We start from the raw sequence: 27,164 nt of genomic DNA, 5'->3' as shown, positions 1-27,164 counted from the left end.
CCCTGGTTTTTCTCAGAACAGTTCGTTCATATTTCAATCTCATTCATCTGTGGTGGAGTACGGGCTGAAGGCAACGTGAGGTGACCAGAGCGCTCTAGGGCGCCATTTTGTACGGAAACTGAAGGCCTGGCGGGCGAGCGGCGAGGAATCCAGAGGAGGAGGGCTGGCAGGAGAGCGTGGGAGGGAGTCAGGAAGGGCGGAGGGCGAAGGTGGCGGAGGGCGTTGCTATTTGGCGGTGTATTTCCGCTTCCTCTCGGCCCGGTCCTATTTGGTTGGATCGGCTTGTTGCGGGGAGGGTTGGGGCAAGGTTGTTTGGAGCTTCGCGCACAGTAAGGTAAACTGAGGCAAGGCTGTGAGTTGGGGGCCTTTGCGCCCGGCTGTGTCGGAGGTCTGGGGACAGGATCCTTGGACTCGAGAAAGAGTGTGGGGTTGCAGGCGTGAGGCTCGGACTGTGCGCAGGTTGGAGAGAGACGAGAAGCTGGGGCGGGGCTGGGGGTTGCGGGGTGAATCCGCGGGTGCGGCGGGCGGCCGACGGGCGTGTGGGAGGGTGAGCCCCGGGGTTGCTGGGGGGCGGATGAGAGTGGCTGAGACGCGGGGGGGTCGGACCGCAGGAGAAGTTGAGGTGGCCGGTTGTTACTCGGGAGAGCGAGAGTGGGGCCTTGGTGGCCGACGTTCTGATGTTGAGCGTATATATCCTTGGCCTTTGTTTTCCTTGCAGTTCCCCAGAGACTTATCCGCAGCCTCTGCCCCGGCCCAGCCGTCAGTCTCCAGCTGCCAGCTCAGCCTGGAGGCGCCTGCCTCCGTTCTCCCGAATGGTGTGCTTCCTCGCAGGCCTTGGCCCAGGATCCAGGCCCCCTCCGCTCCCTGCCTCGGAGCAGCAGCTGCCCGTGGCTGGGAGGGAAGAACTTTTGCGCGGACAAGGCTATAGCTCTAGGAACCCCACTGACGACTGGAATCTCGGCCTTTAATCCAGCGCGAGTTCTTTCTGTGCCTCCTTTACCAGTCTTTGAGAAGAGAAACCCTTCATCCTGCCACCCAGAGCCCAGAAGCCCCAAACTGGGGCCCTGGTCCCAGCATGTCAGTCCTCTCTTATGTATAGGGCTGTGCCCTCTCCCCGTCAGCATGGCTGAGCACAGGCAGGTTCCAGGGGGGCGGGAGACTCCTCAGGGGGAGCTGCGGCCGGAGGTTGTAGAGGATGAAGTCCCTCGGAGCCCAGTCGCAGAGGAGCCGCGAGGAGATGGAAGCAACAGCAGTGAGGCCAAATTGTTTCCCGGGGATGAAGAGGAGCTGGATCCTAGAATTCAGGTGAGAGGACTGATGGGGGAGAGACAGGGGTGCTAGCTTTCTTGAAGAGTTGGCAGATGAGTGCACTGGGGCAGGAAAGGAAAACAAGCTTGTCAACAAATCATTGCAATGCTGTGTGACAAGTGCTAAAAGATTAGTCTGGTACGGGAGTGCCAAGAAAGGCAAGCTCAGGTGCCTGGGGTGGTTGCTGAAGCCTCACTGAAGAACCGAAGGGACATGCAGGAGGCACGCTTCAGGTCAGTGCAGAGTAGAATTGTTCTATCCAATAAGCAGCAGGGCTGTCAGCTCAGACGTGGTGTGATTGGGATGTGAGAGGAGGTGACTTTGAGATTGGGAGGCAATCTCAGCTTCTCATCAGTGCCTCCCAGGGATGTCCACATCTATAAAGGGTGAGACCATTCATGTGTTATAAAGGTGGCATCAGGTTTAGGCCTCTGAGGAAGTCTGATATGTATTGGTCCTGGTCAGTCCTCAGTAACACAGATGCCCAGCTCTAATGATCCTGTTGCTATCAAGTGGATAAGAGAGCTGATTTGTCACCTCGGAGCTTTTGCAGGTTGGTTGGTCAGCTGGGCAGCTCTTTGGGAAGGACACCTAGAGTAATGGATGAGGGCCGAGGGTAGGCACCATGTGGATGAGATGTTTGGCCAGCTGAGGCTGGCTTGCAGTGATCCCGGGCAGGGGCTGGGAAGGACTAGCTGGGGAAGCTGCTTGGGCAGGTGAGGGTCAGCATGTTTCTGTGTTTGGGGCTGAGTCTGCCCTTTGGTTCAAAGCATCTTCAAGATTCTGGTGTGTAGGTGACTCACACCTATGTAGGTGAGCAACACATCTCTAGGCTTGCTTCCTGGGCTTCTTTGTCAACAAACCTTTAGTAGATTACTTTGGTGTGTCCAGAAGAAGTCACCGCTGGTCCTAGAATCCTTCCTCCCCTCTTGATGGGGTTCCTGGGATGTGTGTGGGAACTGTGTCCCTGCTCACCGCAGAGTGGTGGTGCGTCAAAGACATTCCTGCTGTGTTTCACAGGCATTGCATTGAAATCCACTCAGTTTCTCCTGCTAATTCTACAGATTTGTCCTCCACTGAGGAACCAAGTTGTGAAAAATACCTTGGGCTGAGGTTTAGGCAACCTTCTTCCTGATGATTTGGGATTTTCATGTAAGTTAGGCAACCTCTGCGAGCCTCAGTTTCTTTATCTTAAAGTGAAGGGTGTTCTCCCTGATTTGCATGACTCCTTCCTGCACTGCTCTGACAGACCTGTGAATCTCTCACAAATTCCTTAGTCTGTCTTTTGGTGACAGTTTGTAGGTAGTGCCTTGGGAAAGACACCCCCATGCGCATTGGGGAGGAGGGCCACGTGATGTGCTGCATGCCCCTTCAGCGTTGCTGGCCCTGCTTCTGAAGAGAATCCAGCAGCTTCCTGCAGTCCCTCCTGTGTCCACACAAGAGTCACTCCCATGCTTCACTGTCCAATCACATTGTCACTAGCTGCATGTGGCTACTTAAAATCAATTAAAATGAAATGAAAATGGAAGATGCAGTTCCCCAGGTGCTATTGGGAGTGTAGAACTAGGACGTTCTGTGAGGCTTGGAGGACACTGGGCACACGTGATATCTATCCCCTGACCTCCGGTGAGCCCACCGTGACTTGCCAAAGTAGGAGGTGCATTGTGGGTTATGTAGGAAGAAGAGGCCTCCTTACACAGGTGGCACTCAGCTGGGCCAGTGTCCTGGCCTCAGTGGGGACTCAGCCCTTGTCATATGGGAAGGGCAGGCTGCTGTGAGGGGCACCCTCATGGAGCAGGCAGTTGGCATTCAGCCCTTCGGGGTTTGGGCTCCTCTGGGCCTGGGTCTCCTCCCCTATGACTTTCTCACCTGCTTTGTGATGGGCTCATTCTTTCCTGAGGCAAGTGATACATTCACTCAGATCCTCAAGGGTGACTTTGCAGCCTACACTGCATCTGAAATGATGACTTGGCTCATAGACAGCTTTATTTCCCTTATTTCTGAGACCTGGGCCATGCATCATCCTGGCCCCACCCACTGACCATGGCTTAGTGTTTCAATGGCCAGCACAGGTGGGCAGGCCTCTGCCACAGAGGCCTGGCATCCTGGGAATGCACTACGTGCCCAGGAAGGTCACCATCCCTGCTGGCTGCCGGCTCACTGATGGGCATGTTTGCTGACTCAGACCTCATTTCCTGGAGTTCTGTGTCAGCAGCTACCAGGAGTCCCCAGTGGGGCAGGCCACATGGAAAGTGTTGCCAGCTGCCTGAACCACTCAGTGCTCCTCAGCTTCCACTCAGCCTGGCTGCCCCACCCCTTGCCTACTCTGGCCTCCAGCCTTTTAGAGAGAGCTTTGTGACTGAGGGGTAGACCTCATTCAGCAGAAGACTTTTAATTGCTGGAGCTGCTGTGCTGAAGCAGATTCCTGCCCTTCACCAACAGCCAAAGCCCTGCCTGTCCTTTTTCTAGTGGGGGATGACTTCCGTAGAGCCATCCACTCTGATGACCTTGTCAGGGGCTGGGAACACTTTAGGCCATGGAACTGAGTGGGAGGCGGGCTGGACCTTTGTCTCCACAGGAACAATGCCGGGTGACCTGCGCCCGCCTTCTCTCCTTCCCCAGAATCAATGTTCATTGCTCCTCTGAGGCCTGTCCTTTTCCTCCCAGGGCCATGGTTTTCTGAGGTGATGGTGTCCTGTCTTCTCTGAGGTTTCCATCCAGGGACATCCTTAGTGTGGAGGGTGGTCACAGTAGTAAGAAAGTCAGATCAAAGGGTGAGTGCAGGATCCAGCCCCAGCTCTGTCACTTATGGCTGGATGTCCAGCTTATTCTTTCTTTTTTTGTTTTTTGTTTATCCTCACCCAAGGATATTTTTCCATGGACTTTTTAGAGAGTGTGGGTGGGTGGGAGGGAGGGAAGGGGGGGGGGAGAGAGAGAAAGAGAGAGAGAAACATCAGTGTGAGAGAGACACATTGCTTGGTTGCCTCCTGCAAGTGCCCTGATGGGGGCTGGGGATTAAACCTGCAACCCTGGTATGTGCCCTTGACTGGGAATCGAACCCATGACCCTTCGGTGCAGGGGCCGAGGCTCTAACCACTGAGCAACATTGGCCAGGGCCCACCTCATTGTTTCTTGTCTGTCAAGAGAATGGGCTAAGACAGGGAGGATGCCAGCGGGTCTGCTGGGAGGGCCAACACCTCTTGTCCCAAAGTCTGAAACCACTGTGGGCTTAGTTACACACAGGAGCTGGACCCATGGGGAGAGGTAGAGCCTCTCATCCTGACAAGAATTGCCTCTTCTGAGGCCCCATCGGGGTGCTCCCATCAGCTGCAGGTGAAGTCCTTGTTGGGAAGGCAGTGAAACTGGGAGCTATGGGCTGGTGGGGTGATAACCTGCAGCCCCCCTGGGGTCCCTGAGTGTTGGCTGCCTATGGTTCCAGATTGTCTTGTTATCTTATGGACACTGGGTTGTGTGACTAACCAGGTGGCCCGTGTACACTAGTTTCTAGACCCATATTGCCCAGTACAAGAGGGAAGTGCTACTGGCCAGGCTGAGATGTACCCTGAGGGTCAAATGAAGGTGGATATTTCAAACGCATAGTCTAAAAAAAGAATGTAAAAGTGTTGTTAATACTTTATGTTGATAACATAATTGAAATTACAATTTTGGGGGCATGTTGGGTTAAATGAAAAATGTTGTTACAATTTCATCAGTTTAGTTTTGCTTTTCTTTTTTAAATGTGGCTACTAGAAAATGTGAGGCACACATTGTATTTCTGTTGGACAGCTTTGTTCTGTCCAGTTCAGAGTAAAGTTTGAGGCCCTCTTGGAGGTGGGGAAAGTGCACTTTAATATCTTTATTCTTGGTTCTGTTGTGTGTCTTTGGGTTCTTTAATGTAATTAGGGCGTGTAACTTTGTTTCCTGGATTCTTCCTGCAGACTCATCTCAGGGCTTGAGAAGGGGTATAGAAATAAAAGGACTAAGGGGGATCATACACTGAGTTGTTGGAAGGACTGAATGAGGCGTGTGGAAGCCAGGAGTGGCAGGGTGACTCATGGCCAAGTGTAGACCACATCTGAGCATGGGCAGCAGGCAGATGCAGGTGAGTCTAGTTGGTTGCTGCTGGGCTCCTGGAAGGAGTCTCTTAGCTGAGCACCAGGCATCTTCTGGGGCTCCTCTCAGGAGTGTCCTTGGCTTGTTGGGCTCCAGGAACTTGACCAAGAAAAGGCACTGGTGGAAAGGGCAGCGCTCCTCCTGCACTCTGTCCCAGGTGGTCCTAGGTCCAGTGAGGCACTCAAGCCAGTGTGTCTGGTGACTTCTCCCTGAGGCTCTTCCTTTCTCTCACAGGATCTACTGTGTGGGGACCTGGGGTCACTGTCACCCTACTCCCGAGCAGGCTCGAGGCCTCTCGAACCATGTGCTATTCTGTAATCTGGCCTCATTTGTCCATCAGGCCCTCATGATTTGTGTCCTGCATTTCCCTGGCCCTGTCCTTTCTTCCCTAGCTGGAATACTGCAGACTGCCTCCACCATTGTCTCCCTGGGCTCTCCACTCATATCTTACATTGCTCAGATAGACCTTCCTAAGCCACAGGCCAGGCTGCTCCAGGCTCTGAGAGGCTCCCCTCCCCTGTGCCCCAGCCTCACTGGCTTCTCACCTGAGCACTTGCCTGTCACTGGTGCTTTCTGTGCATCCATCAAGGCCCAGTCTGGGGCAAGTGGTCTGGGCATCCTACCTTGGCCTTGTGCTGCCCAGGTAGGTGACTCTGCTGCCCCCACCACCTAACAGGCCCACCCCTCCCATGGCTCCTCACACCATGAGGGTCTGCGCTTACTTGGCCATAAGCTGCCACCTCTCTGAGCCCTGAATTCTCAAGTCTCATGTGCTAAGCTGTGTAAATGTGTGCTGAGCAAGTGGCTCAGGGGAGAGGCTGTTAGCTCTGAGGAGACTCCTGGCTGGAGCTTGAGGAGGAGCTGGTGCGGTCTGAGGGAGAGTGCCCAGGCTGCTCCCACTTCACTGTGTGCATGAGTGCTCCATCACCGGACCTTGATTTCCTGACCTTTAAAGTGGGGGTTTACTGCCCGACACAGGTAAGTTGTGAGATAATAGTAGATTGCGAATTAGATCTCTGACGAGGAGGAGCAGTGCTCACCTGCATTTCTTCCTTTCCCTGGTTTGGTGGGCTTTTCTCTGCGTGCGCTCCCCGCCTACCCAGCCCACTGGAGGCTCCTTTCCCTGGCTCTAACTCTGCCCTTGTCTGTGGCAGGAGGAGCTGGAGCACCTGAACCAGGCCAGTGAGGAGATTAACCAGGTGGAACTGCAGCTAGATGTGAGTATACTGCCTGGGGTGTCTGTCTGTCTCTCTCCCTATTCAGCACAGTGGCAGGGGAAGGGGTGACACAGGAAGCAAGAGGGACTGGGACCCGCACACAGTGTTTCCTCTGCCTACATATCTGTCCCTTTGCCAGGAGGCCAGGACCACCTATCGGAGGATCCTGCAGGAGTCAGCGAGGAAGCTCAACACTCAGGGCTCCCACTTGGGGAGCTGCATCGAGAAGGCCCGTCCCTACTATGAGGCTCGGCGGCTGGCTAAGGAGGTACAGCCCCCTGACCCTTGATCCGGGAGGGCCATGCGCCGGTCCTGGCCCAGGATTCGTCCTCTGTATGGAGTGGGAGATAGAGCTCTTTTCTCTCTGCTTTTGTCTTACCCCTTCCTTTTCATTCATTCCCCCTCCCCCTCCCCCTTCCTCCCTCTGTTTACCCTCCAATTTTTTACTGTCTTCCTCCCTTTTCTTTACACAAATAATGTGGGTTCATATTAACAGACTGTAATTGTAACAGGAAAACAGGAGAAAGAGAAGAAAACAAATTGCCCCAAATTCTACCATGCTCATGTTTCATGAGTTTTGTACCTGGGATTTGTTTTGGACAAGTATGGTGAGATGACAGAGATAGTGGCAGTTCCTGAGAGGAGGGGGCATGCGATGCAGGGTCACATGAAAAGCACCTGGGTTGGTCAGGAAGCTGAAGGCAGGAGGAGAAAGCTTGGCCCAGGGCCTTTCTTGTGGTTTTTGTGGGAAGGAATGGATGAGGCAGGGTAGGCAATTCTGGCTAAACTTAGGGTAGGATGGTTTGAATAATAGGGGAGGGCTCTTGGCTGTGGTGGTGGGCCCTCCTTGTCTGGTTCCTGCCCCTGGGTGATTCAGGACAAAGGCAGTATTGGCTGGTGTGTGAGTCAGATAAAGGAGGTGGCAGTGTTAGATTGGCTGATTGGCATGTGAAAGGTATGCTCATAAGGGAGTTGACTATCTAAGGAATTAACTAGCTTTGGGAGGGCTAGCAAAGACCCCAGAATGTCAAAGCATCATAAAATACAGAAAATAAAAAACATGATTAATACAGTACAGGTAACCCATTAAATTTTTTTGTATAAATTGTGCCATGTGTATTATATAATATGTGCTGTTTTTATTTCTTTATTTTACTTATATTATGGCACAGTTCCCTGTCAATAAATATACATCCATGCCATCATTTTTTTAAAAATCTTATTTTTGTTTAAAATATTACAGATGTCCCTTTTTCTCCACAATGACCCGTTCTACCCCCTCCCTTCCCCCTCCCCAGTCCCTCTCCCCACTATTGTCCGTGTCCATGGGTTGTGCATATATGCATATAAATTCTTTGGTTACTCTCTCCCCCTCCACCCACCTGCCATCCTCCATCCCTCTGACATTCGTCAGTCTCATCTATGCTTCCATGTCATTGACTCTATTCTGTTCATCAGTTTATTAAGCTCTTTAGATTCCACGTATAAGCGAGATCATGTGATGTTTCTCTTTCGATGCCTGGCTTATTTCACTTAGCATAGTATTCTCCAGGTCCATCCATACTGTATGCCATCATTTTTAAGGGCTGCTGAATATTTCCCTATATGAGATATACAACATTTATTTAACCAGTTCCCTGGACCGAAAACTTAGGTTTGTTTCCAATTTTTTGCTTGGTAAGCATGGCTGTGGTGACTTGTCTCTGAGCACATGTCTGATTATCTCCTTCACCGTCCCTGCTGGACTGGAGTTGATGGTCTTGGGTGTGCTTTCTTTCTGTGAGACTCAGTCCACGTCACTAATCCCCTTGCAACTCTCATGGGGTGGACTTTGTTCTGCGCAGGGCAGAAGGCCAGCGGGCTCTGAGACTGCTGGGCCTCACACTCGTTCTCCACTGGCAGCGTCATGCTGTCCCATCTTCTCTCAGGCCACATTCTTACAAGGTACTCTGTAGAGTGATGCTTCCTCGGTTGGCATTTATCCTTAGCGCAGTGGGAGAAGTGAAGCCGACATTACAGTGGGCCTTCCTCCTCTTGTCCTCACCCAGGATAGGTCTCCATGGTCAACTGGGAGTCCCTCGGGACTCCCCATTCTGATGACCCTCTCCCCCCAGGCGCAGCAGGAGACACAGAAGGCAGCCTTGCGATACGAGCGGGCCGTGAGCATGCACAATGCTGCCCGGGAGATGGTGTTTGTGGCCGAGCAGGGCGTCATGGCTGACAAGAACCGGCTGGACCCTACGTGGCAGGAGATGCTCAACCATGCCACCTGCAAGGTGAGCCAAGGTGTTCCAGCAGGTCCCCTCCCTGGTTCCCATGCTTCCTTTGCTGTCTCTTTATCATATCAGCCTCCTCACTCCTTTCTGTCACTTTTCCACTCCAGCCTTTCCTCAGCTTTAACTCTGTTTCAGGCAAACCTGTTTCTTGCTCTGCCCTGTTTCGCCCCCTGTGCTTTTTATATCCATCTCCTCTGGACTCAGACTGTCTGTTTGGCTCTTTCTGAACCTTTGCCCTCAGGTTTGGGACTATTCCAAACAGTTTATCCCTGCTAGGTGCTCTGGGTTCAACACTCACATTTTGTTATGTTTAGCTGTGGCCCCTTCTGTTTTCATAATATTCTCTCTCTCTTGCTTTTAAGCTCTGCCACTGTATTTTGATATTTGAAATGTAATCTGTGTGTCATTTCCAAGCTACTTGAAGGGGACCTAGGAGTGGGAGGATCCCTTGCATCAACTCCATTCTACCACCTTCACCGTGTAAAGAGCAAGTGTCTCAGTCCATTTAGGCTGCTATAACAAAGTAGCATACACAGGGGGCTTAAACAACAAATGTCTGTTTCTCATGGTTCTGGAGGTTGGAAAATCCAGTATCAAGGCACAAGCAGATTTTGTGTTTGGTGAGGGCCCCCTTCCAGGTTCCTGGACTGCTGGCTCTCTTTCCACTGTCCTCACATGGCAGAACGGGCAAGGGAGCTCTCCAGAGCCTTTTTGTAAGGGCAGTAATCCCACCCATGACCTAATCACTTCTTAGAGGACTGCCTCCCAAACTGTCAACATTATGGTTAGGATTTTAGCATGTGAACTTTGAGGGGGACACAAACACTTATTCTAGAGCAGCAAGTGTGAGCTGAGGGGTGGTCGTGCCTCAGGTTCTTTGAGGCCTCCTTAGTCCCAGCCCATAGCCTTGCACACAGTGCAGGAGCTCACACAGGAGAGTGTGGCACTGGGGAGGGCTGGTTGAGCTGGGAGTGGCAGGGTATTACAGGGCTCCAGTGTGCATCTGCCCAGTATGTGGCAAGGTTGGCCCCCTGGTCTTGGTGGACAAGGTAGCAGGAGCTCTTGCCTGCTCTGTGTTGGGGCATAAAAACAGAGAACCCAGTGCAGAACTGTGGCTCCCCCCACTGGAGATCCTCTGGTCCCCCCCAGCTTCCTCCCCCAGCACTGAGGGCTCCCTGAGGATGATGACTGTAGAAGATGTACCCAAACAGACATTCTTGACAGACTCACTAGTTGCACAGAGGGCCCCGGCACCCTCCTAGCAGCCCCAAAACCAAGTGGCAGTGTGCAGGTAGCAGTAGGCAGGTGAAGGACCCGCTGTTCTCTGTCTGAGGAAAACCATGCCCTCCCAGACAGTGGGAGTTTCCCCTAGGGTAACATTTGGAGTGGCAGCCTAGGGTAGGGGATGAGGGCAGGAGCAGGTCCCCCAGCTCAGTGATGTGTGTCATCCGCCCCACCTGGGCCAGGTGAACGAGGCGGAAGAGGAGCGGCTCCGTGGTGAGCGGGAGCACCAGCGGGTAACGCGGCTGTGCCAGCAGGCTGAAGCTCGGGTGCAGGCCCTGCAGAAGACCCTCCGGCGAGCCATTGGCAAGAGCCGCCCCTACTTTGAGCTCAAGGCCCAGTTCAGCCAGATCCTGGAGGTAGCTGCGGGGCGTGGGGGACAGGTGGGAAGGGCAGGCATGGAAAGTGAGGGCAGGGAGGCGCTGTGTGGTCTGCCTCTGTGCCATCACCAGACCAACTAGGTGGGATACGTGCTGGCGCTTGTGCTCAGAATGACCTCAAGGAAGCAGGAGGTGGAGTTGGCAGTGGGTGCTGGCCAAGATTGGAGTTGTAGGGAGTAAAGGAGAAAAAGTGAGAATCGGGAGAGGAGGAGCGGATGGAGTGGGGCAGGACGGGGCTGCCCAGTGGGGCCTGAGGGGACTGGCAGCTCCCAGCTGTGGAGAGTTGCCAACTGGGTTGTCACTCTGTTCCTTCCTCCCTCCTTAGGAGCACAAGGCCAAGGTGACAGAGCTGGAGCAGCAGGTTGCTCAGGCCAAGACCCGCTACTCTGTGGCCCTGCGCAACCTGGAGCAGATCAGTGAGCAGATTCACGCGAGACGCAGGGGCCTGCCCCCTCACCCCCTGGGCTCTCGGCGCTCCTCCCCCGTGGGTGCGGAGGCCAGGCCGCAGGAGGAGGAGGAGGATGGGGACAGCGGGATCACTGAGGGGGCTGAGGGAGAGGCCCCAGAGGAGGGCTGCAGCCTGGGGCCCGGTCCTGCCCCAGATGCGGACACACTAAGCCTGCTGAGCCTGCGCACAGTGGCCTCGGACCTGCAAAAGTGCGACTCCGTGGAGCACCTGCGGGGCCTCTCGGACCATGCCAGTCTAGATGGCCAGGAGCTGGGCGCCCGGAGTGGAGGCCGCGGGGGCCGCCACCAGCGTAGCATCAGTCTGTAGCCTGTGCTCAGGGTGGCTGGCGTGGCCCTTACCACTGCTAGCCCACTCAGGGCTGGGTGGGCTCCCAGCTACTCTCTGGGGTTCTTGCTTCCCCTGGAGAGGTCGGATTGGCTGTCAGTTCCGTCATTGGTGTGCCCCCCTCCCCCTGAGTGATTGAACAGTGTTTCTCCTGCCTCCCCTTCTCTTGAGGGGCTCTACGGATGTGGCGGAGCCCTCCTGGCAGTCCTGCCCCCATTGTCTGTCCCAGCCTGCCTATGTGTAACCTGTAAGATGCACTGTGGGGCTGTGGGGCTGTGTGCCTGTGTGCCTGTGGAAGACACCCCCTGTCCCTTCAGCGTTCCCTCCTCATGACCTAAGCCACTTTGTTCTGGGTGCCCCAGAGCAGGACTTGAAGGGTGCTGATGTCAGGAAAGGTGAAACCCAACCCCAGTGTCAACATGGAGGATATTACCAACTCCACACAGGCTCCCATGTGCATGGTGTTTTCCCCAGCAGAGCTGGGCCCTTAACATTGCCAAGGTGCTAGTGGGTCTCTACAGGGTCTGTGTTGGGAGTAGAGATGTAATGAGGTCCTGAGGCTGAGGCTGTTGCCATCCCTGCTATGAGTGACGTTTACCTTTTAGAGGATTTTGAGCTGGATCTCAGCCTATTCCTGCAGGATGGAGTTGGGGAATTTGGTGCTCTTTCCCCAACCAAACCACACCTACTCCAGGGTCCCGTGGGGAATGCTAAAATGTGGCTGCCCTTGATGTGGGGAGGGAACTCACCCTCCACAGGGAGCAGCTCCAGGTGTCTGGTGGTGCTGCCAAGCTGTGTGTGTGGTGGAGGTGAGGAGGCCACACCAGGTCTGGGTGCCTTGGGGGGACTGGTCCTTCCTGTCCCGCCCTAGGAGGGCTGAGAGCTAGACTGGGCAGGAGGGCTGTACCTAGGCCTGTGTGCTGCTGCCATCAACTGGGAGCAGTGGGCCTTCACATGGACAATGTCTCCCTGTTCTAGGGTTGAGGTAGGATGGCCACAATGAGAACTTCTGGGTTTGAGGTGGCCATGCGTGGAAGGAAGGAAGGGGGGATGTTGCCATGTGTGTGTGCATGTGCTGGTGTGTATGGGGGGAAAGGGTCTGCCCCTGATTTTATTTAAATAAAATAGTTTATGTAACAGTAATGTTTACTACCCCTGTCACGGAAGGGAGAAGGGATGAGCAAGGTGATGGGGGCCTCTTTCAGTGGAGTAGTTAGGGAAGAAGAGTTAGATCTGAGATTTAACCAGGCCAAGGGAGGAGGGAAAACTTAAGACCACATGGCTGGGGTGAACACACAGGGGAGGTCCCGCACCCTGCCTGCTGGGTGTGGACAGGTGTGTAGGGTAGAGTGGACTTGCCAGCTACTTCAGGATGGTCCACATGAGCGCCACTCCTGGATGTGAGTGAACATGAAGGAAGAGTTGCAGGATTTAGTAAATACATAGGTTGTCCCAGTTAGACTTGAATTTCAGATAGTGATTTTTGCCCCAAATGTTTAGGCTATACTTAGTTATTTGTGGTCTATCCAAAATTAAATTTTAACACAAAAGGAGACTCCCAAATCAAGGCTTGACCTGCTGTGGGTCAGGAGGGGGTTGAGTGCCTTTGGACCCCAGTCTGAAACATCAGGTGGAGAAGGGCTGATAATTTCAGGAGCATGAAGTACACAAAGAGTTTGGACTGAACTCCCATTAGATGAGGAGTGGTGTCAACCAAAGGGATGGAGTAGGTGCTGCTGGGAGGATTGGAGACTCTGGAAACCTGATAAGAAATGAGGCCTGAACACCCTTAAGGGGACAGGCAAAGGCCAGGAGTTGGAGGGACATGAGGGCAGAGCAGTGACTGGTGACCTCAGATGGGACATCAGGAGCCACTGTACAGAAGATGCACTAATGCCCTTTGACAGGTACTATCCAGGTATGAGACTGCCTTTTCTGACCTGGCTTTATTGAGAAATAAAGTATGATAAGGCAGAGGGTGCCAAACTATTTATCACCAGAAAAGCTGTTACAAGTTCATGGCCTATGTCCCCAGGCAAGCGAGCTTTCTGAGATGACACCCAGGTCATCCTTCCCTCCCCAGTCCCTGGCAGTGTGGACCTATAAGTCTCCTGGAGTGAAGGAACCTAGGAAAGGGGCTGGCTGTGCCCACCCAGTTTCTTGCAAAATCACCAGTCACGTAAAAGGCAGGTGTGTAGAGAGACCAGGAGGGTTAGAGCTGATGACTCTTCCTCCAAGTGGAATAAAATGCCCACAGTGAAAGCCCCCCCCCCCCAGCCTGATCCTGACAACAGTGGCCAGAACCCACCCAGGGCTTTTCCTGTATTAGACATTTGCATTGACCATTTTACTCCCACAATGGGGTGGGTTAGCATCATAGCTGCCTTTTTCCAGATGAGACAACAGGTACAGTGGGAGTGCCCAGTCTGACCCAGCTTCATAGAAGGAAATGGGGAAAATTTTATTTTTTCAATCGTCACCTGAGGATATGTTTTTATTGATCCGAGAGAAGCATTGATGTGAGAGAGAAACATCGGTTGCCTCCTGTATGCTCCCTGAGCAGGCATTGAACCTGCCACCTTTCAGTGTATGGGACAACGCTCCAACCAGCTGAGCCACCTGTCCAGGGTAGCAGTTGGATTCTTCAAGTCCAAACTCAAGCCCCTGAGTTAAGGGTCTCACAAAGACCAGAAGTGACACATTAGAGGCAGTGGGTATAGTCACCTCTTAGAAAGCTTTACTGGAAATATCAGAATGGTCAAGGAATTTTGTTAAAAAATGAGCAAGAGATAGGTTGTGGGGGATGTGGGGCCTCGTCGCCCCCATTCCTGTACCATGTTACGTCATGGTGAGTGGTAAGTGCTTCTGAGCTATGTCTTCAAGTGAGCTGCTGGGCCAGATCTTTCCAGTGCCCGGTACACTACCTGGTGCCTAATAGGTGCTCAATGACCAGGCTTTTTTTGCCCCCCACGTGCCCCCCAGTCCAATGTACACCAGATCACTTGGTTAGTGCCTGTGGTTAGGGGTTGGGATCTGCATCCATGCCCAGTGAAGGGGTTGTCCATGTCTCTGTTTAATTGTTACCAACTGCACAATGAGAAGGTCCAGGTGTATTAGCCTGATGCCCGTCAGTGGGTGCCAGCCCCTCCATGTCAACAGTGAACCTGTGTGAGGGGGCCTGGTCCCAACATGTGCTGGACAAGGGGACTCTTTATAAAGCCCCCACATAAGGCTTGGTCTCTCTCAAGGTGTGTTTGGAGAGGCATGGGCCCCAGGAATGTCCCGCCCCACGCTGTCAGCAGGGGGCAGCAGAAGCGCACGGCTGGCGCTGTCGTGCGAGGTTCCCTGGTGCCGCCTGAGCGCCTGCTGGGCTGGGGCGTGGCGGGCACACCAGTCTAGCCCGCGCCTCCCGCACTCCCACCTGTCCTTGTCGCATGCGCTGTGAGAGTGGGCTGGCCAGGTGTGCGCGGCAGCCTGTCATTTGGGGCCAGATGTTCCGTGCCTGTTGTACCCTGTCCTTTCTCAGCCCACATTTCTTGTCCTTTCAAGGGTCCTGTCCCTGTCCTTCCTCAGCTTCCCTCCACATTCTCATGCTGGGCAATCATTTCTTTCCCTCTTCCCCAACCCCACCATTCCTGAGCCCCAGGTCTGCACCCTGCACCCTCCTGGGACTGATGGAACCAGGGACCATTCAGTGGCTGGCAAAAGAGATTTTTTGTTGATCCTCACCAGAGGGTATTTTTTCCATTGAGTTTTAGGAAGAGTGGAAGGTGTGGGGAGAGAAACAGGTGTGTTGAGGGCCAGGGATGGAACCTGCAATCCAGGTACACGCCCTTGACTGGGAATTGAACCTGTGATCCTGCAGTGCGAGGCCTGACACGAACCACTGAACCACGCTGGCCAGGGCTGGATGTGTTCAGTTTCTTAGGAAATATTTACCAGGGTCTTTCTGAGTACAAAACACTGGTAGGGCTTGTTAGAAACACCCAAAAGTGGGTGGGGCGCCCAGGTGAGGAACACAGGTGAATGCAGGTAACAGGTGATGCAGGGCAGTAAACATAGATGACTAGAGAGGACGGCAGTCAAGGAGGGATCTGGGATGCTGGGGAAAATGGGTGGCTTTGAGCAGGGCACTCACTATGTTGAAGCTCTGACCCAGCCGCTGGGTGCACGCTGGACAGGTGCTGGCAGGAGGCCCACCACCCTCTAGTCTTCCCGACCCTAGGCTTCACTCTTCTGAAATACGTCCTGAGTCCCTCCAGCCAGGGCCTGTGCCTCACCCATCTTGGTGTTCTCAGGGTCGGGCACATGGCACTGTCCATCAGGCATCTGTCCTCTAACTTGCTGATTCTTGTGCTACTCCTGATAGGTTTCCCCCTTGCTTAACCTGTTAGACTTCTGCCTGTGATTTGAGGCCCAGCTCATGTGGACTTTTGACCAGAGGCCTTTCTGATTCCCTAGCCATCCAGCCTGAATTAATCCCACCACCCTCCCCAAGTTCCTCAAAGCTCTTTTGACTTATTGCAGGATTGGCGCAATGCCCCCCATGGTGTCATCCCTGATTCCATGTTGCTGAACACTTAACATGCTACAATAGACATGATAGAGTGACCATATGCCATGTATGGTCTAAATTGGTACCCTTGAGTGTGAAAGGTGGCAGATATAACCTAGGCGTGAAAAGTACTGGCCATACCGTCCAGAGAGGGCTGTCATTTGTCTGCCTCTGCCATGAGAGGCTGTGAATGACCAACTCAGCTCCCCTGGGCCTAGTGTCCCAGTCTGCAAGAAGTGGGCTCAGCAGGCAGATGACCTCTCAGGTTCTTTAAAGCACTAAAATTATATGGCTGGCGGAGAGAGTGGGTTGTGAGGCAATTGGTGGGCGATATGAGCCAGTGGATGTTTACAGGGAGGTCTTGGGAACACAGCATGAGAACTCCAAGTCCAGAGTTGATTGGGACCCAGCCAGAGGCAGTGGACAGCTGTTCTGGGTATGAACTGATGACATCCACTGCATCAAGGACCCTGCAGGGTGAGGGTGGGGTGGGGTGGGGTGGCTTCTCTTTCCCCGTGGCAGGCAGGCCAGGTTTACCACACCTGGGATAAATCATCTGGCTTGTTTATCAACATATTTGGGGGAAAGGGAGTCAAAATGAGTTTCCTCTTCATTTAGAGATCTAGGATGGAATCGAGGTCAGGGTGGTAGAGTTTGTCAGGAGAAGACAAACTGCTCTTTCCTCAGCTGCTGCTTCATCACACATGCCCTCCTCAGCCACCCTGATCCCACCCTCTCTCCTTAGGGTCCTCTCCACTCCACATGCAGCAGAAGGGCATGTCAGTCATGTTGGGACTTATCCTTCCCCAGAGGTGAGGAGGGAATTCTTACAGGGGTTGTGGGGCTGGAGGAAGAGAGGAGGGATAGTGGGAGCTGCTGACATGGAGGGCTTCCTGGCAGGGGGCTCCTAGAGCTGTGTGGGCTCTCAGGGCTGCCTCGGCTGGGCTGGGCTGAGCTGGGCTGTGCATGGGAAGGACCAAGCTATGCTCCAAGGCTGGCTTTTACTAGCGCCGGGCACAAAGGCAAGTCAGCCAATGTCCCAAGGCACCCTGGCATCTGCCTGTGCCTGCCAGCTGCCTGTTAGGCTTAGTCACTGAAAAGGCTCAGTCACTAAAACAGCCTCTGATAGAATCAGGAGGATGGGCTATTGGGTCTCCCCTGATGTTGAGACTTCAAGGAAGATGGTGGGTGTGATCCACTGTCCCAGGGCTATGCATCTGAGTCTGTTTGGAATTTCCCCTGACTGTGGCAGAGCAGCACCCCTAGTAGTCAGGCGGGTGGGGCCCCTGGAGCGCAGAGGAATGGTCTGCCAGAAGCCAGGGATGGGGGGTGGGGAGCAGGGGGGTGTCTATTGGATCTCCTGTGAGGGGCAAGTGCCAGTCAGGTTGACAGGAAAGTGGGGGAAACGGCCCCGCCCCAAAGCCAGTCACTGACATCCCCCGAGTCTTCCTAGACTTTTATGCCGGGGCCTAGGCTGTTGACTCTGCAGCAAGGCTTAAAATCCTGAGGGTGGGGCTCGAGGGATTCCAGAGGGTACGTAATTGCTTCCCCAGGCTGATGCTTTTCAGAGAGGATTGTTCCACTGAAAAAAGATGGCTGCTGTGGTATCGGAGGACCACTCAGTACAGGGATCCTGGTGGCTGTTCCCCCACGTCTCTCCACAAAGCCACAAACCCCAGACTTCTCTGGCAGGCGACTCCAGTTCCCATTGGCCTCCCTCCGCTGGAGCACAGGGTGAGTGGCTGCCAACAAAATTTTGTGCGTTGGACTTTTAAAAGTGTGTCTTTAAAAGCTCTGACTCTCCTTGGCGGACAGAAACGCCACAACTTTTCACAGCCAGATGCTGTGTGGGCCCCTTCCCAGCTCTGGTGCTCTAGGCTGGGGAGCCTGGCCTGGGTTTAGGCTTCATGCCTCTGCAGGGGAACCTTACACAGCTGAGCTGTCCCTTCACAACCTTTGCTGCCACCTGTGGGACTGGGGCCAGCCCCTTTTGCATCTCCACCCTTCCTACTAGTTGCAAAGTGGCTGCTTCTGCCAATTCTTGGTTGTGAGACTCCTCTTCAGATAGTCTTTAGCTGTTAATTCAGAGGGATTGTTCCCCAATTTAGTTGTATTTCTAGATTGGTTCTGAAAATAGGTGAGAACAAGATCCACCCACTCCACTGCCATCTTGGGGGAAAAAGTGTTGGTTCTTTTTTGAATGTTTGGGAAGATCTATCAGTGAAGACTTCTGATCCGGGACTTGTTTGTTGCGAGTTTTTTTTTTTATTACTGCTTCACTTATATTAGTTGTAATTGGTTTATTCAGGTTTTCTGATTGAGTTTTGGATGTTATATATTTCTAGGTATTTATCCATTTTTCCCAGGTTCCCATGGGTTTAATTTTGGGGGTTGTGAGTTAACATTTCTTTATATTTTGGAAGTTCTTTGAGACAAGACATGTTAATTTGGTCAGTGTTCTTAGACCGCACGGCTCATTTAAAGCTAAGGAATACTTGCACTTTTCAAACTTTGCATCAGTTGACATTTTCTATCCTTAGAGAGTTTTTGTGTTTACCTGCACTTGTTGGTTGGCTTAATTGAACATCTCACTTTGTGTAGAGAGTTTTACTCTTTTCCTTGGCCCTCAGTGTTTTTTGTTGGTGGTGGTTTTTCTTTAACAGTACTGAAAGGTAGAATTGTGTGGAAACTAAACAGGCTAAGGACAGAAACCATGGGGGTGGCTCAGGGCACAAGCAGGGGTCAGGTCTCACACAGATCACCTGAATCCCAATCTCCAGTGTGGCCCAGATGAGCCACCAGGTGGTTCTAATGGCATTCAGGGCTGAGAACCACATGGAGGTCCCTGACTTCAGACCATGCCTCCAGGGGGGCTGGGAGCTGCTTTCCATCATGAAGGGAGCAGGCCATGCTCAGTGCAGTGGGCACACTGTGTTCACCTTCACCCGCTGGTGGCACTTCCATCACTCACAGAGAGAGGCTTCCAGCCAGGTCTCCGTATTGGCCTCCACTCCCCCTACCACTGACCTCAGCTGCTGCACATTAGCCTCTGGCTACTTTCTCATCTCCAAGCCCCATGCACACCACCCCTGCTGCCAAATGACACAGATCTCTTCAGAATATACTGGAAATCTTCACCTTCCCTAATGAAACCCAGGCCCCGCCGTTTCTACCCTGTGTCTGAAGCAGTCGCCTTGGGCTACTTGAGCAGAGGTACCACTCTTATTTTCTTCTTGCGTTGCTTTCTAAGCATTTCATCTGTGTACGTACTCTTGGAATGCCCTGGGATCTTCTCAAAGGCAGGAGTTGACTTTGGTCCTGACCCACTTTGTGTGAGGCTGGGTACACAAGTAAATCTTGCTGAATGAGTCAGTAAATGCACAACTGAATATAAGTATGGAGACACTGACAACATGAAAGAATACATAAACAAACAAAAAAATAAATCATGTTTAATTCAGAAAGGAAGATGGCCGGGCCCTTGTAGAAGCTCAGTAAAGCAGCTTCTCCAGAAAGAAAACAAAGAAGATGGGAGTTGGGGATCTGCCCCATGCCCCATTTCTGATGGCTGATCTACAATATTGACTCCCGTTAGCGATTGGAAAACCCATGTACGTTATTGTCTCTTTGCAAAGGCCTGGTTGTATGCATTTCTTCATTTCAATGGCGATGTCTTTAACACCTGCGAGAAACCATGAATGAGACTTCCACTGTCCTCCTCCCCCTTTATTACCTCTTTCACCACCACCCCCAGCTGGGCTGGAGTGCGACACCAGCCAGGCCACACTGCGGGCGGGCGAGCCACCCTGCACAGCTGAGGCAGGCAGCAGCACTGAAGCAACTGCTTTGGCTGGTCCCTGCCTTTCAAAGTGCCTCCAGGTACACGTGGACCACTCTGTGCTCTTGGTGATTTGTCTGCCTCCCCTGGGTGCCATATCCAGTGATTGCTATTTTAAAGCAAAGAATTACCCTGGTATGCAAATTACAGAAAGTACCAACAGAAGAATCCAAGACAACCAATGGACATGCTCAGCCCTTGATAGATGATCTCACTAACGATGGACTTCAAGGTTGAGCTCCTCGGCGTCAGCGAGAGACAGTGAGAAGGTAAAGAAAGGCTCTGTGAACAACCCAGCCCGTAGGGAGCTCCGCTCCTAGGAGCCCTTCTCTGTTCCTAATTTATTTCCAATGTGTGTCTTCAATTAGCTTAGAATTTTGTGTTGGGTTTTCTCAAAGCAAGCATAGTAATTACATTTTATGATCTTTTTGAAACTTTAATCATTATCTTTCTCCAAAGCTTTTACTTCAACAATTAAAGCCCCCTGGGGCAGGGGCATAAATTACTCTTGTGTTTACCAATGTGCTGAACACCAACTTCTTCAAAGCTAGCGGAGAGTTTTTTGATAAAAGTACAAAAATTCATAAATGACTGAATGAGGGTGAGAAAGCCAATTCAGCACATTGTTAGAGTCAGACCCCTGTGGTCTCCTCATTTCTAAGAGGACAAAAGCTGGTCCCTCCTCCACCCTACCTTTAGGATACATGCCCCGTACGTCGGGAAGAGTGACTCTGTCCTGTGTCTACACAGTGCTGCATCCTTGGAAAGTACCTGTGTTTATGACGCCAGAGAGTTCAACACATTTCACTCTGTCCATTCTGCACCACTTGAGCTCACTGTCACACTTCTGTCCCATCACTGAGAAGCAGGTTGGGCACTTAAAGCCATTGGAGTTGAGCTCATCCACATCCTTCTCCTCCAGGTCATTCATTTTAATCTCCCAGGAGACTGAAAAAAGAAAAGTGGCTGGCTATTTGCCGCTGGTAAGCAAATGTACCCATGCTCGCCGAGCAGTCGCGCCTACCCCAGCATTCGGTATGTGACACAACACTGCAGTTACCACAAAAATCACCCCCACCCTTGTGGAGGTCACTTTCTGGTGAGAAAGTCGGACTAAAACAATAAAACTATGTGGTACGTCACACGATGATAAACACCAGGAGAGCAATGGAACAGTATATAGGAAGCGCAGGGTGTGGCTGCAGTTCACAGGGTGGTCAGGGGAGGCCTCACTGGAAGGGTGATTTCCAAACAGCTGCACTGAATAGCTCAGTGTGACAAAGAAAGCGCAGAGGATGCAGCCTGCAGGGGACCCCAGCAGAGCCCCTGCCGGGAAGGAGCCCTGGCCCTCCTGCACCCTCTGCCTCCGACCCCCGCCTCCACCCACTGGCCCCGCTACCACCTGCTGAACTTGGCTGCTCCAGAGAAATACGTCCACAGAGTGGAGAAAACTATGGATAAAGAGGTGGGAAATCTGTGGAAATTTAGGGAAAAGGGGAAAAGGGAGTAAAAGTAGCAGTACTTATCTGCAGAATTTTTCTCAGGCTTTGAAAAGGTGGTTTTGAATGATTTACTTTCCCCTTCCAGCAGAACCTCCCTTCACTCTCTCTGGCTCCACCAGCCCCCGCAGGGTGAGGGTGAGTGGCAAGTAGTGTGTAACACCAAGGGGTCGTGCCCACTGGGAGCCTGACCACCCTCCCCAAACATTGCCTGAGTACCAAGAATCCTGGGATTTCTTGCTCAAATAGACCAAGCATGTGCAGAGGGGTTAGGAGTGGAGAGCTTGGGCTAAGGACTGGGCTAAGTGCATGTGTCCATGCACATGACCGTGATGCCCATCACAGTGAAGGGGAAGCAGGGTGGGGAGAGGAGGTGAACTGGGACTAAGGGTCTCAGTGCTGGCATTCCCTGGCACGGAACTCTGAGAAGTGCTTTTATCCAGGAAAGAGGACATAGCTCAGATTAACCTTTTTTATATTTAGCTTAATGTGTACCTTTTAAATATGGAGCCATATTGCCCTGGGCCCTGCAAATTTGAGGGCAGCAGGCCCTCCATCCTGGGCAGGAGCAGGAGTTGGAGGCTTGTTCCCAGGGGCCGGGAGCCACATGCTGCCGTAAGTTGGGGGAGACCCAGAGTGCAGAGATGCTGGAGCTCTCAAGGCACTGCACCCCTCCCAGATCCTTACAGGGCTAGCCTGGCCTGCTCTCCCTAGAGAGAACTGTTTGATGAAGCACAGTACAAAGAGCCAAAAGTAACTTAACAAAACAAACAAAAGAACATTTTAAAAAAGAATTACAATCATTAACATTAAAGAGGCTCTAATTCATAATTTCTCGGCAATATCTCACATGCCCTCTCCTTCCAAACTCACACCTCGCTGTGCCTGAAGCTACTCTGTCCATTGCGTCTTTCTAAATGTAATTAATGAAAAGATCACTGCCATGGTTGTGCCGTTCTCGTTTCAAATGCTCAAAAGCCGCATATTAGACCTTTTGCTCATCATAGAACATCCCACTGCACAGTACTGACAAATCAAATGAAAACGAGGGTGCTGGCCCTCGCCAGCTTGGCAGTGGTTAGAGCCGGCCGCAGACAGAAGGGTTCCGGTTCGGTTTGGGCCAAGGGACGAACCTCGGTTGCAGGCTCCATCCGTGACCCCAGTTGGCGCCTGAGCAGGAGGCAACCAATCAATGTGTCTCTTTCACATTGATCTCTCTCTCTCTCTCTTTCTCTCTCTCTCTTTCTCTCCCCCCCCCACTCTCTCTGAAAAGCAATAGAAAAAATATCCTTGGGTGAGGGTAAAAAAAAAAATTAAAACAACTGGAGTGTGCTGGTGAGAGGGTGGGCAACAGGCATTTTCATTCTGTTTCTGGTGGGTAAATTAGTGTAACTTATTTAGAGGGCAATTAGATAATTTGGAAAAAAGTTTAGATTGCACAAACTCTTTGATCCAGTAATTCCTCGGTATTTTCCTACATGTGTAATTTTATCTGTAGGTAAAATTTACTGCAGGATTCTCTGAGATACTAAATGATTAGAAATGATGGAAATGCTCATGGTTAGACAGATTCTGGCACATCCATGAAATAGTTGTATGTATAGAGAGACACACTGATATGAAAAGTCCTCCAACGTGTACCTTCAAGGGAAAAAAGCAAGAGGTATAACACTAGGTATAAAGTTCCATGGGGAGAAAAAGACACACTTGGATATGTTGCTAAATACACTGACCACCTCTGGAAAGGCCGTCAAGAAGAGATAACTGTGGTTGCCTCCAAGGATTAGGGCCAGGGCGCTAAAGAGGAGAGGATGATATATTCTCTGCTATACTCCTTTTGCATTTTATACCATGGGCTTGTAGTATTTATTTTAAAAGCTATCTATTTAAAAACAAATAAATATAAGTAAATTAAAACAGTGGGAAAGGAGAGGAAAAGATGGGTTTTAAAATTTGCTTTTGCTCCTAAGAAAGAAACCTGCAAAACCCCAAATAATCCAATTTTTAAATAGACATTTTACCAAAGAAGAAATGCAAATGACCAGCAGATTCATGAAAAGATGCTCAACACTGCTAGTCATCAGAGAAATGCAAATCAAAACCACAATGAAATAACACTTCACGCCTAGCAGATAACTGTCATTAATAAATCAACGAACAAGTGTTGGCCAGGATGTGGAGTAAAGGGAGCCCTCATGCACTGTTGGTAGGATTGCCAATTGGTGCAGCCACTATGGAAAACAGTATGGAGGCTCCTCAAAAAATTAAAAATGGAACTTCCTTATGACTCAGCATTTCCACTTCTGGATATTTATCTGAAGGAAACAAAAACACTAATTCGAAGAGATATATGCACCCCTATGTTCATTGAAATATTATTTACAATAGCCAAGATATGGAAGTCACCTAGGTGTCGACTGATAGATAAAAGAATAAAAAAGCTGTGATAACACAATGGAATATTATTCAGCCATAGAACAGAAAATCCTGCCACTTGTGACATGGATGTATCTTGAAGCCAGTATACTAAGTGAAATAAGTCAGACAAAAATACCATGTGATCTCTCTAATATGTAGAATGTTAAAAAAGAAAACAAAACCCAAACTCATAGAAAAAGATCAGATTTTTGGTTACCAGAGAGGGGGATTGGTGGGAAGGTGATCAAAAAGGTATAAACTTCCTGTTATAAGATACATACGTGCTAGAAAGGTCACGTACAGCATGCTGTGACTGTAATTAACACTGTGACATAGGAAAGTTAAGAGAGTAAATCCTAAGAATCCTCATCACAAGGAAATTTTCTGTTTTGCTTTTCCATTTTTTGTATCTATATGAGATGATGGATGCTAACTAAACTTATTTTGGTAATCACTGATGTATGTCAATATGTCTCAATAAAACTTAATAAAAGGCTTACTATAGAAAAATACCTAAGTGAATTTTACTACAAATCATAACCACAAACCCAGAGTAAAGGAGAGCACTTCCGAGGAAACACGTGGTCACCCGGTTAAGTGTGGGCAGAGCACTTCATTCCCTCCCCAGAAACTTGCCCTTGGGCTTCCCTCAAACCTGTGGGTGCCCCCAGAAAATGGTACTTGAACTGAAAGGAAACTACTGGAGTGTGAGCGTTGTGCAGACTGACAGACCTCTCTGTCCTCTCGAGCCAACACCTGTCACAAACTCTCTTATGTCTGTTGTTGAAGAAAAAGGCCTTTTTTTTTCTTTCTTTCTTTTAGCTTGGGGCTTTGGTTTCTGTGAGAGTGCAGAGCACCATGGGCAGGTTAATAGCACTGATCTCAGTTATTCTCTAGAGGAATTAGACTTCCCCATCCTTCGTTGAAAAGCAGCTTTGATGTGAAAATTCAGGGGGGCTGGCTTTGAGCCCTGGAGCAGGAAAGATGCGATGCAACCGGAAAGACAGGATCTAGAGAAAGGAGTGGAGGACTTGAAGGTTGACAGCTCAAGATAAACTTCCACATTTTACCTAAGGCCTGTCCCAAAAATCAATAAGTGATTTTCCGTAATCTTTTATTAGGTGAAGAAAGCAGAGGAGAAAATAAGAAAGACTTGGAATTTCATGTAAAATTTTGCTGACCTTTTTTGTTTTTATCAGGAATCCTAAACTGGCTTATAATGAATTCTTAGTAAGTGATAACTGTTTGTATTGGTCCAAGCAGTGAGGGGTGAGTCCTTCCTATCAAGAAAAGATGGGCCATTGAGAGGCTGAGGGAAGAAGGGACAGCGTAAGGGTACCAGAGCAAGCAGTTAATGCTCTCCAGGTCCACCCATGGCAAGCAGTTAAAGCTGCTGGCCAGCGGATTAGTGGACTATCCTGATGATGGAGGAAATCGGCGTGGGAGGAGACCCCAGGATGCCCTGGGACAATCCAGGAATTTAAAATGATTATGTGGCACTAATGGAATGAATGCTGCCCATAAGCAGATGCAGAACATGGTATCCAATGAATAAGCAGGGGTATTGCAGGCTGTTCCCACAGTCCCCGCAACCCTCAGGGACATCAGGAAGGTGAACCACTTGGACAAGGGCTGTCACTCACACCTCAGGGGTGAACATCTGGTCTCCTCCCCTTCCCCCAATATGAAGTTGTCTCTGGAGAAAAACAAGTGGAAAGCTACCCTCTAATTAACGTTTTCTAAATGCCAATCCTTCACTATGTCCCATGTTCTCCCAAGTGCAGCCTGAGTGCCCATCAGTAGATGAGTGGATAAAAAAAGCTGTGGTACACTTACGCAATGGAATACTACTCGGCTGTAAAAAAGAAGGAAATCTTATCCTTGAGGCAGTATGGAGGGACCTGGAGAGCATTATGCTAAGTGAAATAAGCCAGTCAGAGAAAGACAAGTATCACATAATTTCACTCATATGTGGAATCTAATAAGCAAACTAGAGACAGATTTATAGATAGAGAGTAGGCTCAAGGCTGTGGGGGTAGGGGTAATTGAAAAAGAAAAAAGAAAAAAACTCATGAGGAAGGACAACAGTGTAGTGATTGCAGGGATGAGGGGTGTGGAGGGTTGGGGGGAGGTGGAGGAGGGTATTGAGGGGATAAATAGTGATGGAGGGAGACTTGACTTGGGGTGGTGAATACACGACACAGTATACAGATGACATTTTATGGAATTGTGCACCTGAAGCCTGTATAATTTTGTTAAGCAGTGTCTCTCCAATAAGCTCAATAAAAAGGAGAAAAAAAAGAAATAAAATGTACCTAAAAAATAAATGGGTGGGAACTGATCAATATTCCTAGTACCCCCAAAACTGCACTGGAGGTGCGGCGGGGCTCAGCGGTCCGCCTGAGGCCCAGAGCACTGCTGACGAGATGGCTCTCAGGCCTGCTCCCGGCTCAGTGCGCTGCGCGAGCTCCGGGGCGGGAGCCACGCTGGGCACAGACGTGTCACCGAGGGCCTGCGGGTGGAGGGGTGCGGTGATGAGGGTGCAGGAAGGTGAGCGAAATGCGGGATGCAGGGTGCGGGTGGGGATGCCCGTGCAGGATTTATGTGTGTGTGTGGGGGGGGGGATGATGGTGAGGGTGGGGATGCAGGTTGGGAGTGCTGGTGTGGTGCGGGTGGGGATGCAGGTGGGGATATGGGGTGCGGGTGACCTCACGCACTCTCACCTGAAAGGAATGGTGCCAGGGCGAGGCTGCAGGCCAGGAGCAGGTGTCCAGGAGCTGCAGGGAGCATGGTGTGGGTCGGTTCTGTGGGAGGCAGGGACGGTCAGCTATGTCACTGGCCCGCCCGCAACAGCGGCCTCCCACCTGCGACCCTCCCGGTTCTCAGATCACCTGCGTGGCGGAGAACTCGGGCCCCGAAGGCACCTGGGCTCCAAAGTGCAGCCTGTGCGCTCCTGTCCACAGGCTGCAGCGAGCTGGGAGACCACGAGGGTCCGGGCTGGGCGGCACGGCCAGGCTGTGCACACCTGTACCCGACAGCGCAACTGACAATATGGTCCAACACACCCTGTCCTGCCGTGGGCCGGAAGGCACTGCGCACGCGCGGGTCAGGGGCCACCACTTCCCCATTGGTCCACCCCATTGGTCCCGCCTCCTGCTTTTCATGGTGCTGGCCAATGAGGTGCCTCAGGGCTCACGTGACTGCAGAAAGTTTGCTGGGTTTTTTCTACGGTTCAGAGAATTGAGGCTCAGAGGAAATTGGGTCCCCGTTTTGGGGGTTCTCTAGTACTCACCCGCTGCACTCCACTGCAGATGTCTTACTGGGACTGAGCCTCTTCCCAACCTGCCCTCAACACCTCTGAGTAGGTGCCTGCATGCTGGACTCTGACCAGACCTCCACCGGCCCCTATGAGTGGTGCAGGCACCTACTTGGAGCGATTCCTGCACCTGGGGGTGTCCTCTGACACCGCTCACAGGTTTGCCTGGA

At 51.5% G+C, this 27,164-nt stretch overlaps 1 protein-coding gene across 4 annotated transcripts; it reads left to right on the top strand.

The window, feature by feature from the left end:
• Nucleotides 1–263: 263 nt before the first annotated feature.
• SH3BP5L (SH3 binding domain protein 5 like) lies at nt 264–11,648 on the top strand. 4 transcript variants are annotated; one of them, XM_016210625.2, is made up of 7 exons: nt 264–334; nt 719–1,305; nt 6,576–6,638; nt 6,778–6,906; nt 8,753–8,914; nt 10,381–10,554; nt 10,901–11,648. In XM_016210625.2, the coding sequence occupies exons 2-7, from the start codon at nt 1,123–1,125 to the stop codon at nt 11,348–11,350; spliced, it is 1,161 nt and encodes a 386-aa protein (XP_016066111.1). In that variant the 5' UTR covers nt 264–334; nt 719–1,122; the 3' UTR covers nt 11,351–11,648. The 4 variants fall into 4 exon arrangements, with proteins under 4 accessions (XP_016066111.1, XP_016066109.1, XP_087673034.1 ...); XM_087816908.1 differs by lacking the exon at nt 264–334 and adding an exon at nt 362–459; XM_016210623.2 differs by lacking the exon at nt 10,381–10,554.
• The last annotated feature ends 15,516 nt before the right edge of the window (nt 11,649–27,164 follow it).

Source organism: Miniopterus natalensis, chromosome 4 (assembly GCF_054644295.1).
Source record: "Miniopterus natalensis isolate mMinNat1 chromosome 4, mMinNat1.hap1, whole genome shotgun sequence".
NCBI classification, from domain to species: domain Eukaryota; kingdom Metazoa; phylum Chordata; class Mammalia; order Chiroptera; family Miniopteridae; genus Miniopterus; species Miniopterus natalensis.
The sequence above is the reverse complement of the archived record's forward strand: the minus strand, read 5'-3'. Positions and strand labels throughout refer to the sequence as shown.